The 19,278-nt window shown below is 44.7% G+C and overlaps 1 protein-coding gene across 7 annotated transcripts in view; it reads right to left on the bottom strand.

Moving 5' to 3' along the window:
* Positions 1 to 434: 434 nt before the first annotated feature.
* RAB40C (RAB40C, member RAS oncogene family) overlaps positions 435 to 19,278 on the bottom strand; it is a 54,642-nt gene continuing 35,798 nt past the window's right edge. For 3 of the 7 annotated variants that reach the window (XM_084818767.1, XM_084818766.1, XM_084818768.1), the window contains 3 exons: positions 17,150 to 17,227; positions 15,403 to 15,625; positions 435 to 9,891 (listed from right to left, as the gene is read on the bottom strand). In XM_084818767.1, the coding sequence (XP_084674893.1) occupies positions 9,611 to 9,891; positions 15,403 to 15,625; positions 17,150 to 17,227 (582 nt within the window). In that variant the 3' untranslated portion in view covers positions 435 to 9,610. The remainder of the gene's footprint in view (positions 9,892 to 15,402; positions 15,626 to 17,149; positions 17,228 to 19,278) is intronic. The other 4 variants (XM_084818764.1, XM_084818765.1, XM_084818763.1 and 1 more) reach the window with 2 other exon arrangements.

Below are 19,278 nucleotides of genomic sequence, written 5' to 3' on the forward strand. Positions count from 1 at the left end.
ACTATGCGCTGTGTGAAGACGTCCTTCCTTTTATCTGTCCTGAATCTCCCAACAATCAGCTTCATGAGATGACCCCATTGGGTTCTAGTATTACGAAAGAGGGAGAAAAATGTCTCCCTATCCACTTTCTCCACACCAGGCATAATTTTGTAGACCTCTACCATGTCTCCCCTTACTCGCCTTTTTCCTAAGCTAAATAGTCCCAGACATTGTAACCTTCCCACATAGGGGAGTTGCTCCAGCCCCTTGATCTTTTAGTTGCCCTTTTTGGTACTTTTTCCAACTCTGTAATATCCTTTTTTAGGTATAGGGGCCACAACTCTACACGATATTCCAAGTACCATGACAGAAGACAATCTTCTAATTGAAGGTGTCCTCTGTTTGAAGAACCAAGCCTGGTTAAAAGCCAAAGACCCATCAGAAAGAAGAGCCGGGCCTTGAAGTTGCCCATCCACAGCCAGCAACTGGGCAGCACGCTGAGCCACAGGCACACGGGTCACCTGGTCAGCCTTCTCCACAAAGGTGAGCTGCATTCTGTTCCTGTTTAAAGTACAGTGATTATTTCTAAATTTGCATGTACAAAGGTTATGCAAATCAGTGTCCACTTTTGTCCTCTTTTTTGGTGATCTCTAAGTAGCCACCCTATTCAGAATTCTACCACCTCATTTTGCTGAATGAAAATATGAATATATATATACATATATATATATATTCTGGCCCTTATGTGGTATTGACAAGGACTTTGTGGAGGAAAGAGCTGGGATTTTGCTATGGGATAAAGTCAAACAGCTCACGCTCTTTTGTGGAAGAACATTTGTTCTACTTATTTATGCATTTATTTCACAAAAGGCTACATTTTTATCTTGAAAATGGAGGGTGTGTAGAATGGAACCAGAACAGAGCAACTCCCCTGTACAGCTTGCAAACGGGAAATATTTTATTTTACAGACATGCGGATTACACGGTGATATAAAACTCCTGTACATCTTCCTTCTTATGTCCTCTTGAGGGTGTCATTTATTTTATTCTTAAACAAGCCACAGCAGCTCCCGGCCACCTCACAGCCACATCTGACCTCCAAGACCTTTTCTCTAATTCCTTATGTGCAGGACCAGTTGAGCTAAGTCAGGGATACGAGGTACTCTGAACATGTTCAAGGGGCATCTGCGTCATTGGAAAGGTCTGATAATGGGAGAGAAAGGGGGTTCTGGGGAGAACTTGGCATGCCCCTGTGTGTGTGTATTTATATTTTATTTATATATATACACACACACACACACACACACACACACACACACACACACACACAGAGCTCACATTAAGCTCCATCCTTCTCCCCAATCCATCAAAACCTCCCCTGTGGTCTGCTCCCTGACTTAAAAGACTTCATAAACACAGAAACGATGTCCAGAGCAATGCCTCCGAACAAAATAGTGGTGCACCCCATCCCTACCCCGTGTGGTTCACATATAATCTTCAGATGCCTCCCTCCCATGCCACAGAGATCAAAAGAATGCAGGATCAAGGGAGCTGACAGCAACCTTTATGTCTAACAGCAACAGACCGCGCAAAAGAAAAGAAAGAGGCCCACCGAACGCAGGAAGCAATTTGCCTCTGGGGTTTAATCCGGGGGCGCTTTGGTGACCTCTGCCATGATCCTTTGACCCATGGTGCTTGTCCTCCTCAGAGGAGGAGAAAGCAGCTGCAACAGGCAAGGGCACCCTTCTCCAGCCTGGCTCCCTCCAGATATCTTGGGGCTTCCATTCTGATCATCCCTGACCACTGACCTTGCTGGCTGGGGTAGATGGGAGCTGTAGTCCAACACATCTAGAGAGCACCAGGCTGGGGAAGGCTGAGCGAAGGAGAGGCCAGTATTATTATACATAATGCTGTACCATCATCCCAAATTGCCTTTGGGACTGCCCAGTTCAAAAATGCACAATTGTAGAGCCAGCATGTTGTAGTGGCAAGAGCGTTGGACTGGGAGCTGGGAGATCCAGGTTCTGGTCGCCACTCAGCCATGGAAGCTTACTGGGTGACTTTGGGCCAGTCACAGACTCTCAGCCCAACCTACCTCACAGGGTTGTTGTGAGGATAAAGTAGTGAGGAGGAGGATAATGCAAGCTGCTTTGGGTACCTTGCAAGAGGAAAAAAAACAGGATATAAATGCAATAAAATAAATAAATAAAATTAGATTTTGCAGTATACACGGAGCTCTTGCCAAAAGCAGCTGGCTTGTGTCATCTTCTCCTTGGAAGCTGCCTTATACTAGGTCAGACGGTTTACCCACCTAGCCTGGGATTGTCTCTTCTGATGGGCGGTGGCTCTCCAGGGTCTCGGGCAGAGGTGTTTCCCATCTCCCGAGACCTGATCCTTTTCACTGGAGATCCCCTTCTACTATTGCAGCTTTTCAGTCAGAATCCCAGGCAGACGATTTCTCTCTCATTGTGCTATTGTAACTGTGATTGCTAAGGCTGAAGGGAATTTGTGTCTTCATAAATTTGCTTTCTGGGAAAACAAGAGAAAATTATCTCATTGGATTATAGGTTGTTTTTTGAGGGGGAGTGGGGTTGTAGTAAATTAAAGAGCCTTTTCTATTTAGGTGACTGAAACAGCAAGGAAAGACAAGGTTGAACCATTTTCGTCTGTAGCCAACATTTCTTGCTATTATATTCTGGAAAGGAATTTTTGCCTTTCTTCAACAAGGATTAATATAAACACTATGAACGCAGGCAAACTATAGGTGCATAAAAACCTATAGAAATAAATGCATACTTTCCCCATTTGCCCTTATTGTTTCCCTTATAGCTGTTTTCAGATTGTAAGCCCCTTGGGGCAGGCACCTGTCCTCTTATTCTTGCAAAGCATAATATATGTAGATGTTGCATAAATACAAAATAATAAACATAGCATGAAAGTTCATGTTTAAAATATTTACTTATTAAAAACAGGGGTCTGGTCATTTTTGACCCTGGGGGATCAGTCTGGATTTGCTTCACTGTGTCCCCCCAACCCCCATTATACAGAACTTGCTTTAAAAAACAACCACATTTTTCAGCTGAAAAACTGCTCTGGGGAGAGGGTGTTTCATGATGCCACAGGCACCCAGGTCATCCACACTCTTTACAGACCCTTTTGCTTCAGACTAGTAAAAGTTATCCCATCCATCAAGCTCAAGAAGTATGTGTGACAACGACATGGTGAGTGCACTTTCTACAACACAGAGTGGACCCCATTTATACATACATCTAGACTTCCCCTAGCTTAGATGATACAGATCATTGCAGCGAAGGACTAAAACATTTTGCTGTTGGTGGTAAAGAACAAAATGCACAGAAATTGACCAGCTTCAATGCTGGTGATGGGACAAGATCCTCCGCTGCACCAAAGGGCAGCAGATTAGTTTATGGGGTACAGGGCAGCCCATAGGGCAAAAGCAGCGTTGCCCAAGCCCTTGCTACTCCTCCCTGCCACCCAGCATGTGCTGTGTGAGGTAGCCGCCTCTGCCTAATGGTAGGGCCGGCCCTGCGTGACAGCCATAAGTCAACTTAGCAGTGAATTGCAGTCAGCAGATATGCAGGCAAGTGCACATGAGAAAAATCAGCAAGGGCTTTTAGAAGCATCTTTTTTAAAAAAGCACATTTGAAAAGGCAGGGGCAATTAATTTCAAAACTAGCAGATCAAATCGATAAGTAGGAAGGCTTTTCTAATGGACACCGTGAATGGACAGACAGAAATGCAGCCACTTCTCCCTTTATATAGCTAATTATGATAATGAATTAACTCTAGCCATGGATAGTTTGATGACAGTAATTACGCTGTAAAACAGAGCTTACCCAATTTCTCTTCATTGCCTAGGTCAGGGGTAGGGACCATGGGGTCCTCCAGAGGTTGCTGTACTGTAAACTCCTACCAGCCCTAACCAACATAACCAGTCATGAGGGATGATAGTGGATGCAGTCCAGTATCTGGAAGGCCACACAGCCCCCATCCCCGGTGTAAGCTTTTGAAACATCTTACTACTGAGTTACAGCTTCTACATAGAAGTGGCAGGATTACTTTTCATTTTTCAAGCCCATTAACTTTAAGTACTACAGTATACACATGCTGGTTTGTTTATAGAACAGCTGGAAGCAGACAAAAACTACAATCAGTGGGGATCCCTCTTCTTGATCCTTGAGTTATTTCAGAAAAAAATGGTAACGGATTACTAAATAGGAGCAGTCTTATGGGCAACGGATCATGATATTTTCGCTTGTTAAGAATAATTCTAGGTCAGTTAACAAATTCCTCTTCCTTAAAATGAGCTGTGCAAAGGACAGGATTGATGCAAAAAGGCATATTAGATTTGTCTGAAGTCTACCGCTACAACACGGGGGAAAACTATTCTTGGTAGCTGCACCAAGGAGCTTTTGAAGGAGAAAGTAGCTATGAAGTAGTGCAGCAGTTAAGTTTGGCCTCAGATTTCTACCCACACCCCCTTACATACAAAGGACATCTGCATAGAAACAGAACGTACTGGACAAGAGAGTGTCAGCTGCTCCCACTGTTTGTTTCTTAATCGCACCTGAAATCACACCAACTCCTTTGATTGGGCTCCTTGGGGTGAGGGTGTACTGGGCACTTCCTGAAGCAGTGAGGGGTGCATTAATGCACTTGTTTGCTTATTCTTCCCCATTTTTTGTTTTTCTTTTTTAAAGATCACATATGTGGGAGGGGGGTATCTCTATGATGTAGCGACCATCTAGGGTTCCTTTGTCCTTTCCCACTACTTGCTACCTAGCCGATGAAGGGCAGCTTGCTCGTTTGGAACAGAGATTGAGAATCAACAGAATGGCCACAGTGCCTCTACTTTGATCTCTTCTGGTCTCAGCTTACGGGAAGAATGAGCAAAAAGATCAGATAGTGAGAAATCGCTTATTCTCTACCTATAAGGAGGATGTGAAAGGACTCTCCCAAAAAGCCTTTGCTCATTTTTTAAATTTCATATGTGATATTTGGACTATAGTTAGTTGAAACACGCTAAAATCGAATTGTGGTTTATGATCCCAGCTTGCTCACTGACTGCTGTTTAAACTAACCAAGTTTGGATGTAACAAGGAACACTGCTTAGCCTAAAAACTGAAGCAAAAGCTTCCAGTCTCCTCCACATGGTTGCGTTAGAGGCGGAGGGAGCATGGAAGTCCCTGGCTTGTGCATATAATGTTAAACCATAGGTTAGTGTTATGTGTGAACAAGGCAGTTTTCTGATGGCTGTTATAATAACCAATACTGGAAATTAGGAAAGGGGAATAGCATGTAAGACTGATTTCTGAAGATCTGAGACATTCTTACTTTAGACAACCTAGCCACTTATTGAAATGTCAAGTTACAAGGAAAACAACAAACGCTACGTAGCACTTATATAGCGCTTTCATGTATTCAATACATTTCACATACAGGATCCTGTGGCAAGGGTTATAGCAACTGTTTATCACAGGTTGCCATTCTTGCTCATGCTGCAGATGGGGTGGGGCTAAGGAGAGTAACTTGCTTTAGCCTACCCTGGGTATTCCTGGCAGAGGTGAGATTCAAACAAGGGGCTCCATGTTAGCCACTTTGCTAGACATATTGAAATTGGTTTCTCCTTCTTCCCCCTGGGCGAGCAAGGGTTGTAAACTTTGCTCAAAGCCTGCAACCATGCTTCAAATCAGCAGATGCTGAACAGGCAGGAATGGTGGAAGGATGTTCAAACTTAAATTTGGAAAGTTGAAATGCATGCACTGTCTTACCCTGCTCTGTGTAACCCCCTTGCCACAATCTCTCCCCACTGATAGAAAGGCACAATGGTAAGAATTAAAAAAAAGAAACATTGGTTTAACATGTTGGAGAAGACTTGACATCTCTTAGTTTGAAGGTACTGTACTAATTGAAGAGATACATTATTGATGAGTAGCAGAGTATTGTCTCAAGGTCTGTGGTGCAGCAACTTTGTGGGAGCTAATCAAGTCTGGGTCTGGTTAATGCCTGAATGAGAAGCAACATGGGAAGCCACCTTGGCATTTCATGAGGGAAGAAAGGCAGGATATAACTTTAATGTCCCTTTAAGAAGCAAGACTTTTCAAATACATTTTGGCCACAAGGAGCAGTTACTGCCATATATGTGTTGTGGACCTGCATAGCAACACACACTGTATGGAGGGAAATTCGTTTTTCATTGTTAATGGGTTATTTTCTAAAATGTTTAAATAACTGTGGTAAAAAGCCCAGAAGAGATCCATGGGCTGATGTGCAAACACTGGTTTGCTTGGCACAGGATGAAGTTTCTCAGTTCATGCAAGTGTGAAGAAAGCATTCCGCTTTGATCGGAGGCTTCGGTCCAGGGCCAAACGCCTGTTCATTTCAAATGAGACAGTTAGCAAAGTGCTTTCAACCACTCCCTCCTGGGAATATCCCATCACCACAAGCCACCCTAATCCCCTTAAATCCACTCTGCCAAGCTTTTGCCCCTTCTCCTCTGCCCTCCTACTGTCCTTCAGCAACATCCCCTTAAAGAGCTTGCTTGTCACAGACAACTTCCACAGCCCACAGAATGGTTTTAAAACAAGATTTTTTTTAATTTATATAAAAACCATCAGTTTAACAACATTAACTGTACAAAGGAATTAAAAACAGAGGAATGGTACAAGTGTTTGACAGCAGCTAGTTTCTAGTGTTTGATATCAGATCACATTCTTTTGAGTTGAACATTAATAAAATAAAATAAGGTACAAGTTCAGCTTTGATTGGCAGACATTCTAGAGAATCTCGTTCCAAAGAATTTGCCATGATTAAAAACCAAGAAAGAAAATTAAGACAGGCATTTAGGTGAGGCTGTACATGTACAACTAAGGAGAAGGGAGAGGAGAGAACAAGGGCAGGTAATAGAAAATTATTTCTCAATGTGCAGCATCTTCTGCTCTCCAATAAGAAAATCCTCATGGCCACCTCTTGCAAACTACGTACACGCTTTATCAGATGCTGGAGAAACAATAGGGAGGATTTACAGCTTGTCAAGTGAAGGGGGGTGGGGACTCCCTGTAATTCCTCAGAAAAAAAACAATGCACATTCTATAGCTGTTTTGGGAAGTGGCTATTTTAAAACCAAGGGTGGAAAGATGGCTGACCAGCCTGCCTCTGAGATCACCTGTTCACTGCACATCTCCAGAATGCCAGGCTGTTGAGTCAGTGATTGTCTCCCACTCCATTTTGAGCAAGCGGCAACAGGTGGCCATGGCTGTGCGGACATGCCCAGTAAATCTCCAAGCTTCCATGCTCCTGCCCTGGATTTGGCTCTGGCTTTGTTCACAGCCTGATGAGATGCCGCTAAAGGCTTTCCCCTGCCCTTGACCTGTCCCCACCACCCTGTTTGAGCTTGTGCCAACAGCAGGGCTGGGCTCACCCTTCGTGCCAAGCGATCTCGGAACAGTCAATAAGTGGCGGCTGTGCCAGCCAGGCTCCTGTCAAAAGTTCCTGAACAAAATGGGTGGTCAGCTGTGCTGCGAGCATCTACCAGCGTCATACAACCCATTCCAAGTTGCAGTGCGGTGGGCGGTCAATCCTAGCCAGGGAAGCGGCTGCTGTTGTGGGAAGCCACCTAGGAGGAGGCATTCACCTGGTCCAAGGGGAGAAAATGGGTGGTGGCATGGGTGAACAATTCAGAGACTCCACAATGCCATTTGCAGGCTGTATCACTAACCTGATAGGTGACTGAACTCTGGCCCTCCATCTGCTTTTGCTTCATTTGCTATCAAGCTACTTCTCTAACTCACGCTAACATGGACTGGAAGGCATTATTGCCCACCAAGGTTTGCAGACACAAACCTGCAAACATGCTACTTGCAATCCCAGTGAAAACTAAATCACCTGTCCAATGCCTACGAACAGCCACAGAGGCAACTCCAGAGTTCAGGCAAAGAAAGAGCAGATTGTACACAAAGGGGGAAAAACCACAGAAGCTGCTACTAGGCCTGAGGAAATTAAATATCCAAATGGACTGACAGGGGCACAGAAAGAGGCTCAGTTCGACACCCAGCAAAGTTCTGGTTTACAACAGTATTTAGGCCATCTCAGTTCTAGGGTTTGGTGGCCTGATCTAATCCATTTCCCAGTATTTCCCCTCCTCACACACTCTAGAATCTTACTCCTACATATGCTATGAAGAGAGGCTCTTTCATCACTTTGTAGGAACTTCCTTGAACAATGCTGGGTGACTTATGCTGATTCTTGAAAAGTGAGGAAGGATAAATAAGAAATAAGAAAAAGTAGATGTGCCCAGAATTTCTACTTAGGCTCCTTGATCTGCTCTGCAGCTCAGAGAAGCTGTATAAATGGCACTGCTTAGCGATACCATAAGACCACAAAAACCACAAAGCAAGCTGCTGAATACCAAGTGACAGTGCCATAGCATGCAAATACTTCTGTCCAGCCAGAAAACATGCTGCAGGAGAAGTTTAGTTCAGGAGTCCCAGATCTCCCCAAGTCTCCTGCAACCCAGTAATTGTGTCAAGCCATAAAAGAGCAGCATTTTCTGATGGTGTTATCTGTTTCCCTCCCAGCCATGATCTTTTGAGATTTGGTATAGCCAAATCTTTTGTCTTAGGGCTCCTGGAGGCAGGAATGGCTCCAGTGCAACTCCTTGATCAGTCATTAACCAGTTCCAGATGTGGCCAGAACTCCTACTCGCACAAGACAGAAATGCCATTCAAAACCCTGCCTTGTTGTCCATTTGAGCCATGCACTTGTTACTAGGAATATCTGGAAAACTTAGATTCGAAAGACAAAAAGAAACTAAAATTCCTCCCTCCTTTCACAAACAGAATTTTTAAAAAATCTCAAGAGCAACCCTGTGCCTCTTACACAATTCTCAGAGTGTTTGATCATTTTGCCCCTTGACCCACCAACCACCCTCCTACTTCAGTTAGCCCCAGGATTCAAGGTTCAGTGGTTCTATTTACAAGGCGACATAACATTTTTCCACTGATGGCCTTGCCTTAAAAAAGAGAGAGAGAGAGAGAGAGAGAGAGAGAGAGTGGGTGGGTTGGGTTGGGGGAGAACTTTAAAAAGTAGTGAGATAACTCCTTTATAAATAAGTGAAAATGTCGAGCGGCCTGCTTCCTAAGGATCCCCAGCCAACCATAGATTTGTCAGGTAAAGGCAGAACTCCACCTCGGCTGAATCAACCAAATCCTGGCCCCTATTCTTTTGTTTTTTATCTTAAGAGTCAATGTTCACTGTAGCACCTGCAATCCTTCTTGGGATCCCAAGGGTTAAAGTTGCAGCACAGAGTCCCATCTGCCCGCCACAAGTATGAGGAAGAGTAATTTCCTTGAGGCAGCCACGAAGTCATCCCTCCAGAGTAGAGCAAGGGGAAAGATGTACTGCCTTCTGGGATGGTTGGCTTGGCACCACCTTGCCCTCGCCATGTGGGATCCTGCCAGCCTAATGCTGGTCCACAAGCCCTTTGCCAATCCTGTAGGCAACGCCATCAGAGTGACAAGAGGAATGGGTTACGTGCGTGTAAACATCTGTACATCGGTGAGCAGGTGCAGGTGTGTGTGACTGGAGGAGACAATGCCCCAGCACTGCCTTGCTAAGAGATCTTGCAGTTGTTCCGTGAGCAGTTCTGTGGTGGGCTCTGTGGCGGACGGATCGACTTGGAGCGCTTCAGGCTGTTGCCTTTGCTGCCGCCGCTGCCTCCACTGCTGGCCAAGGAGTATGAGCGGCCATGCATCATCACCGCATTCATGCCATTGGCCATGGAGAAGGACTTTAAGTGGCTCTTGATGGTGACGGGAAGGGGCAGCTTGTCTATAAGGTGGACGGGCGTGCAGGAAACAATGGCACGGCAGCAGAGGTCTTGCAGGCTGAACACTGTGGAATGGAAGGGGGAAGGAGAGAAAAGGTACAGATTCAGAAGAGATGATCCATGACCATATGTGCCAAACCAGTCACATCATTTTAGGGCATGGCTGCACCAAACTGATTTTCATGTAATTTTCCCCACTGAAAATAGCGTGGGGGATTGGTGTAACTCACACCTCACCCCATTCCTGGTCACCAACTGCATCACTGAACAAGTCATCCCACAATTCATCTGGACAAATGCTTCACGAGGTCCACCTTCAAAGCTATAGTTCTGCTCTTTCTCCAATATCAGAGCCTCGCTAAGTTTTCCTAGCATTTTTAGCTTGAATTTGTTTTATCTGGTTTTTTTTTAATCTTTGTTCTCAATTTATTTTATTGTTATTAATTAGTGATTTATGTTCTAAGCCACCTGGATCATTTCTAAAACAGAACAACAAGGTAAAATAATAAATTATATTTCATTTGTTTTTTAAAAAGCAGATTTTGCACATATGCACCCTTTCACCAGAAATGATGAATTGCACCCTGTGCCGTCACAGAGAGTTCTGGGGTGTTCTATCAGTTCATATAGGGAACCAAGCAACCAGCTCAAAAGCACAAGTCTGGGCTCGTGTGCTGCTTCCAACGCAGTGGATATGCCTAGAACCATACCACCCAAATAGCTGTCTGGTTTCCCTCTATGGACAAGCTCGCACAGTTCAATGTTTTCCCAATTCAGTTCCTGCCAATTATGAGGACTAGATACTTGCTTTTTTTAAAAAAAGGAAAAGCCAAGGTTAGTATGTTACACTAAGTATAAGGCTGAGATGTAACAGCCCTGAGCTTTGTTAGTCTTCCCTAACCTGGCATGCTCCAGATGTTTTGGACAACACCTCCCAGGATTCCTGACCATTGGCCATGCTGGCTGGGGGTGGTAGAAGTTGAAGTCCCAAGTTTCTGGAGGGCAGCTGGCTGGAGAAGGCTGCTCTAGGCTCTCCATTTGATCAGTTTATATGACTATATTCCTACAAGTCTCATGTGTTTCATTGTGTGAAAAACAGCTCCATTAGTGAGCAGAGTTCTTTTTCCCCATTTCACAGATGGGGAACTGAAGCAGACAATGGGCAACCTGCCCAAGTGAATTTCAGAGTTGGGAATGAACCCGCATCTCCTCCCAAATTCCTGCGTGTTAATCAGTTTTCGAGGGCCATTGTCAAAATAATTAATGCCTCCCCACAACTAGCTGGTGGGAAGGCTGGCTGGCTGGCTAAGTTATGTCTGCAGAAAACACACTGCATATCAATTCCCTTCCAGACAAAGCCCTCGAGACTGCAATTAAAACAGGAAGAGGGCTTCCCTGCCTGAACATTCAACGACAGGGGACAGGCCTGGTTTAGAGGTGAGCAGACATACCGCATGCCTTGGAATAGAGCACATTCCAGTTTGACAAGTGTACAAACCCTGGCAACCTGAGGCAAATCATCCTGAACTCTGACCTCTTCCCACAGCTGGCCTGAGACCCTATGAGCAAAAGCGGCTCACACCCATGAGAACCCATGGCTTCGTGCTTCTTTCTAAGCAATGTGCAAAAGCCTGAACATCTGCTTCATGAAGCAAAACAACTACACTGGGGGTGGGCGCATGTGCTTTGATGAGACCATGGAGAAGGGGGGGGGAGGAAGAGAGGGGAGAGAAAATGCACTCTACTTCTGTTATTTCAGGGATTGACACAGCCAGGGCCACTAAACAGGGAGGCAGCAATAACCTCACCTGAATACAGTCAAAACAGAGTGCTTGAGACCTGCAACTAACCCCTCAGAGGCTGACAGAACAACTTATTTAAAGAGAAAAGGCCAGTTCAAGCCAGCTTTCTATGCTCCATCAGCCAACTGCTGCCATGTAGAGATTGACAGTTACTTATCTGCTTCATCTGTCCTCCTGTTACCTAGCATGCTGCAATGCCCCTGTACATGAGTACTAGCTGTGTACTCAGTGGAGACCAGGAAAAGAACCTCCCCACTCCTGACTTTCCTTTTCAATCAAGTTGCCCCTGGGCCAAGGACAAGAGAGAGTGTTGCAAGATGACCCTTCCGCCTGCCTTACATACAGGGAGGGAGCTCTTTCTTTTCCACCTAGGAGGCCGACTGTGACAAAGCAAAAGGATCCCTCCTCCGCAGAAAGTAGACCGTGCCATCTTCTGGCAATGAAAGTAAATTGCACCTCACAGAAAAGCAGCTCTGCGAAACACTGCTATTGCACTGGACAAAGCTTGATCTGACTCAGTCTAAGGCAGCTCCTCATATTCCCTCTTGCCAGAAGCCTCCTCAAACAGCAAGCTGCTAGAAGTGACTGCTGAGGATGAATAGCATATTGCTCAGGCAATGCTTGCAACTGTTCTCAAAAGACCCCCAAATCTGTACCAGGAAAGGCTGAATTCTATGACACAAACACGCATGGGTTTAAGAAGCAGAGGGCTGGTTATGACCTTCCTGTTGAGGCTGACAGCTGTGATGTTTGGAGCAGCTCCTGCCAGGACTGCTAAGGTAGCATTTTCAAAACAAAAACAAAACCGCTCCATGTTCTATGCACAAGGCCAGCAGGACAGGCACAGCAGGAGGCATGGGTTTGGGAGAAAGGATTTAAACGTTGAAGGCATTGGGGAACATTTGAGAGAGGTGAGCCTGTATGAAGGTCGAGACAGGCTCCACTTGAACAGCAATGCAACCAAGCCAGTGATGGTTAATATCAAAAAGGTCACAGGGCAGATTTTAAGCAGATTTCGGAGCAAAACCTGACAGGAGCTAGGGAGCATCCCATTCAGAATTATTCATTCCTCAGAAATGGAATAATGTTTCAGATTCTTAAGGACAGTGTAGAACTTGACAAATATACATACAGAATGCATTTATTTATTTAGTTTATATCCCACCTTTTTTCCTCCTTAAGGAACCCAAGGCAGAATACATAATCCTCCTCTTCCTCCATTTTATCCTCACAACAACAACCCGGTGAAGTTGGTTGGGCTGAGAGCCTGCGACTGGCCCAAAGTCACCCAGTGAGCTTCCATGGCCATGTGGGGACCAGAACCCGGATCTCCCAACTCCCAGTCCAATACTCTACTGAATTACAACTATTTTGGAAAGACCAAAGAGCCACAAGGAAAATGTGCACAAAAGGACATTTAGAGAGGGAATGATATACAGGTGATTATATACTAATGTCAGAAGTCTCAACCCCAATATGAGGGAGCTGGAGGGCTTAATACTAAAAGACAGATCTAGTGGGCATATCAAAACAGACAGAAAGGAAGTTCAGAGATGGTGCTGCTCTACAAGTTAAAAGGAGCAGACAGGCTAACAGACTAAACTAAAGAACTTAAGGACAAACTACCTCAGAAAGTCACTGTAGGTAGAAATAGCAAGTCCAAAAATATAGTACTAGGAAAAGTACCATTGCCTCCCTGACCCTTCCCTGCCCCCAAAAGTGATATTGAGAAAGATGCCAGGAAAGTCAAAGGAGATTATGATTAGTAGCAACAGCAAATTCCAACTACCCTCACACTGACTGGGCAAATGTACATTAAGGTTGCAACAAAAAACAAACATGTCTAGATACAAGGGATGGAGCCACCTAGCCTTGCACTGACGCTCAGCTTAACCCTAAGCAATGCCCAGGATCTGATGTGAGGTAAGTGCCAGTGAAACATTTAGGAACAACGAAAATCAAATTCAGCTTAAGTGAAAAGTTTTCCAGGAAGCCCAATGCTATCACTTAAGAGGGAGTTGGAATGGTCAAATCTCTTCAGGAAATAATTTAAAACCACTGGAACAGAAGCTCAGATAGAATATATAGCATGGGTTAGGAGAGGTACAAACAATGAAGACAAAGAAGCACAAACTCTGGCAAAACAAGTGCAAGTTAGTAAGGCAGAACAGTTTGGAGAGCATATTGCCCAATATAAAGACAATGAAACAATAAACATTATTTTCCATACATCAGAAACAGGAAACCAGCCCAGGAAATAATAACATCATTACACAATAAAAGTGTGAAGACATTTCAGAAGGAGGATTCTTTGCACCAGTCTCCACTGTGGAAGATGCTGGACAGACACCCATGTTTGAGCTGTTTTTTTACCCAGAAGAGTATGAATAATCAACAGATGTGTTGAGAGGAAGTTCCAGGATCAACTGACAAACTGAATGTTAACAAGTTATTGGGAGAGTTCGGATGACGGTATCTTGGTCTTTTGGCCATTCAGGCACCCCCTTTGCCTCCTGCCAGAGGGAGGAGCAAAAACCTCCTCCAGGAAATCTTCTATTAACTGTTGTTTCCCATGTCACCTGAAACAGAAAGCCATGGTTTCGTTGCTCCGAACCTGTTAGCCATAGTTTCCCAGTTCTGATGAAACAGGAAACTATGGTTAAATTGTTGACTTCCTGCTTTATTATGTTGCTTGCATGAAGGGGATGCATACGTGGTCAAAACGCTAGTTCATCTCTTAGCTTGTTAAGCCAGAACATGATTGCCCAAATGCGGTCATCAAAGTCTGTCCAGCTTACACTGTAAAAATCTTAAATTGTTATTTTTCTAACAAAGATATGCAATTTCACTTAATTCAGCCTTCTTGAAAGCTAATTCATACCCTTGCCAGCTCCTAAGATTTCATTAAGCAACACCCATGCACTTTCAAGCCTATTTTCACAGTCATAGGAGCTATATAGATTAGCCCAATTTGCTCAGAGTGAAGCTGTATACAAGAAAGAGGACAAGAGGTCAACTGTTCCGAAATATGGAACCCCAAATCAAGATTTTAGATTGGAGCCAACTCTAGGAGAACAGCATAAAGCAATTACAAGCAAATCACAGGAATCAGTGGGGAAAAGAAAGTGGCAAAGGACCGATCTCTACCGATTAGGGAAGAAGGCTCAAGGAATATGGAACCATGTTTGTACCTCCAATATTAACAAAGAGCTGGATACGTTTTGGCAAGGTGAGAATTGCCTCCATGTTTGTACTAACAGGAGCAAATTGTTATTCAGTTAGTTGACTCACAGTAACTTCCATGACAGAAATCATCCATTACATTGGGTAAAGTTTCTGTATCTGCATTCAAGAAGCAACAACGACATAGCCATGTGCCCTAGTCCCAAAATCCTAGAAAAGTAATGGATAGCTGGTACATCTACACCCGCCTTTCACATGTGTCAAGGGCTCCTTGGAGGGCTCTCAGTCTAATCCAGTAGCCAAGTCCAGACAAAGGGATTCTTTTAAAGCTTTATTCTTCTTTACAACTTTACAGCTCTACAGGAAGCAACTAGATCTGAGCAGCAGCATCCCTATGCCCTGTTCTAACTTAGGACATAGGGATGCTGCTGCTCAGATCTAGTTGCTACCTGTAGACAGCTGTTAAGTTGTAAAAGAAGAATAAAGCTTTGAAAATCATTCCTTTGTCTGTGTCTGGACTTGGCTACTGGATTAGACTGAGAGCCCTCCAAGGAGCCCTTGACAACATGGCAAGAATAGGAGCTCACTCACCTCTGTTAGGCCTCCAGATCTTCTCCATGCCATGCCTCATCAACACAATCCGAGACAGCTCCGTGAAGGACTCAATCACATTAAAGTTGCACAACGGGCTGACCTCAAAAAATGTCATGCAATTTTTCTCCGCGTAGGACCGGGCCTGCTCCGTTGGCACCTGCCGCTTGAAGGCCAGATGAAGCCGGTTGCCAACCAAGATGCGGGGCACACCAGGGGCATGCTTTAAGAGAACATAGCACATCTTTAAGAACATTTGCATTTCCATGCCAAACTGTGCTCATATTCTAACACTTCTCATTTGGGGAGCAAAGTGGGTCCATTCAGGACTTCTGACCTATACATCCCTGATGGTCTTGAGTATTTTAATTCAGTTCCCCAACTGGTCCACTTGCCTAACAGGGATGGGTGAAGACCAGTGTGGGCTGTGCAGCATGCATGTTTATTGTCTTATTTAATGCATGTATATACTGCCTTTCTGCCAAGGCACCCACATCTGGCATCCTGTAGAACAGGGTGCAGAACTGTTTTTTGGGGGGGCAGATTGCCCCCCACCCACAGACTGGATGATGTCAGGGGGACATGACCCTGCCCCTTGAAATCAATCCCTTTTTCCTTTGCTGGCAGCTGCGGTTGGGATCTGCCTGTATAGGTGAGTACCTGCTTGTTCCCACATGTGACCAAGTCCCAACCCCCACTGCTGGGCATTCCTGCCACCACCTCCAAGATGGGGACAGCAGCAGGGATGGGAGGTGGTGGGGCTCACCCACATGGTGGGGGAAAGTGCCCATTTGTCCTTGCCTGTGCAGAAAAAGGCACTGGCAATTCAGGCAGGGTTCAATGCTCTTACCTTGACACTGCACAGAGCCCAATTTAGGAAGCTGTTGTCTGGATGTTGTACAAGCCTAACTCATCACTGAATTTTCCCAAGAAGGAAATGCAGGTTAGAAGCTGGCCTAGCTTTCAATTAAGGCAAGTCCCAATGTCTAGCCATGGTTTCCATCCCTTCTACACTCTCATCTGAAGGGCACTACTAGCACCCTTTCCTCTTAAGGCTTGGCAAACAGATATCACTTCCTAAAAACTGTCAACTGTTTTAGGCCTAGTTCTTTCAGAGGTAGTAACCCTGTCCCACTTCAGACTGCAGGTTACAGCTTAAATGAGTGATTACTCCACTATATTAAATATATATTTATACCCCTGCATACAAAATATGGGTACATTATGGTGAAGGATTGCAACCTAGCTTTCACCCTTACAGGCCAGTTTTCTTAGTGCAGGGATTTGGAGAAGTATGGATGAACATTCACTCATGTAAGCCCCCAGCTGCAGTCTGAAGTGGAACAGCCCAGATAGGGGTTCACCACCTCAGTGAAAATTAGGTCTGAAAGTGGAAAGCAGGAGGCTCCCTATTTTTCAAGCAGGGACTGCAACCCCTTCCTCACCAAGGGGAGGCCTTACCACCCTTTTGGATATAAACATGTTTCTATGGAAACCCACTTTCCTGACAATGTCAGACCTGCCTTTTTGCTTTGGTGTTTCATCATAATGCCAGGTTTTACGATAGAAGCATTTCAGCTTGCAGTAGGCTGTAACAGCACCTAGTTGGCAAGATTTGCTTCAACAGTAAGGCAACATTCTAGCAGGAAACCAAAAGAGTTCTGCTACATCCTGATCAGATTTGTTGTAAATCAACATAAAAAAGCTCAGATTCACAGCAGTCCAGTGTGGTCTCCGCCATTCTTACCTCATCTATTTCCTTGATCCATCGGTCTATTCCGTCAAAAGACCAGCGATTGGTGATGTCATATACCAAGAGGATTCCCTGTGTGGGACAGAACACTTAATGCATGACTTTCAAGTTAAAACAATACCTGTAAAGGTATGCTGTTAAAGAGCAGCATTATCAAGTCACACTAATGGGCAATGGAATAACATCCACAGCTTCCTGGGATTTTTTTTGAAGGTGTGCATGTGGAAAAGGAGTCTGCTGGGAAAAGGTATGCTCTGCTCCAAAGCAAAAGCAAAGATGCTTGCAATTATCAAGCTGGGCCAAGAACTGGTAGATTTAGGGCATGCACTGAGCTTTAGATAAACCATTTAGGGTATCCTCAACAAGTGTATGAGCACACTACATTATTTTTGTCTATGGTTTTCCCCTCACTTAAATGTTTTACCACTTCAAGGGCAAGAGTTGAGTGGCCTCACCCTTGCCATGTAGCTGTCACTACCTGAATCATCTTGCCTTGGAGGAGAGCAAAGTGCTGATGTAGAGAGCTGTTCTCTAGGAATCTAGCACATGGAAGGCCAACCTGCTGTACGGGCAACATGAGTGGCACAGCAGTGATAGTTTGTGACATACCTGGACAGCAGCATCTGTAATCTGGGCTATGGCATAAGAACTGATCTGAACTACTGCCAAGCTCAGGAGACTAGAGAGAGGATCGCCACCACAAAGTACAGAGGTGTTTCACATATATTACAGCACATCAGTAGTATAGTATTTGCCCCTTATTAATTAATTAATTAATTAATTACATTTATATCCCGCCTTTTTTCCTCCTTAAGGAACCCAGGGCAGCGTACATAGTCCTCCTTCTCCATTTTATCCTCACAATAACAACCCTCTGAGGTGGGTTGGGCTGAGAGTCTGTGACTGGCCCAAAGTCACCGAGTGAGCTTCCACGGCCGAGTGGGGACTAGAACTCAGATCTCCCGACTCCCAGTGTGGCCAACTTGCCAAACAGGGTGCCACCACTGATCTAGAGCATGCAGCTTTAGAAGCTCTCTCAATATGCTCCCTACCAAGAGGAAGAAGGCCAAAAGCCCTCCATGCTCTTCAGCAGTTGGCAGAAACACTACCAATAGAAATTGGGAGCACACAGGAATACCTGCCCACTTCTCAGCTGCACATCCATGATGTGCAGATCCCCCGCTGCTGTTAGCTGAGCATCCATCACCACTTGTTAGTGTAACATGACAGATGCACTCTCATATTCACAAAGCTGGATAAGCAGCATCAGAACTCTGGATATTGGGCGCTGAAGTACAGAGTTCAATTCAACAAGCAGCTTATTTTTCAGTCACATTTTACCTATATGAACTGCCTGATTGTGTTACACTGTCCTCCACAGGTAAGAGTGCAAGGTCAGAAGCATATTATCTGGTAAGTTTTGCCTATCATTAGCGGTGAACCGCTAGCCAAAAGGGGGAGGAGGGGGGAGATAAAGAAGTTTAGCCTTTGAGTAGTGATTGTCACTAAGTGAACATTCATAATTCTCTTAGCTAGGTCAACAAAATAATCTAAGAATCAGCTAGAAGCTTAGAAGGCTAGATCTATCATTTCAGCAAACTGGCAGAAAGAATTAGAGAAACTTTTCTGGAATCTCTACTGACTCCCTAATTTACCAGGGATTAAAAGAGAAAGAAGATGCTGATGCATCTGGAGCTCATAGTCACTCCACAGGTGATCATCAGCAAGTCCCACTTCCCATGTTACAACAAAAGTGGAAAGGTTTGTGAAGTAAACACAAATTACTTCACTTCCACGTTTTCCCCTGCTTCTGTGTAATTTATGACCAGCCGTTAAGTTTCACCTTGAGAGTTCCACGGAGTTTGCTCAATTTCCAGTCCTTTAAAAGTTTTGCCTGCTTTTTCAAGGGCCATGTTTGCACGTAACAATAGCCAAAAATGCTGGCTTATCTTGATTTACAGTAAAAGAGCAGTGAGCAGGTAAAACAAACCAGAAATCGAAAGCATTGCATGATGTCCAAACCCAGGCTCCTGGTTTGTTGCTCCAAAACAAGCCAGGATTTGTGAGCCAAGAGCAAACACTAGTTTATTTCTGGCTCATCAGCCTGGCTTATTTAGCAACAT

The sequence above is a fragment of the Heloderma suspectum genome, chromosome 12, assembly GCF_057233095.1.
Source record: "Heloderma suspectum isolate Gila_16-S chromosome 12, 16-S_ref, whole genome shotgun sequence".
Classification (NCBI taxonomy): domain Eukaryota; kingdom Metazoa; phylum Chordata; class Lepidosauria; order Squamata; family Helodermatidae; genus Heloderma; species Heloderma suspectum.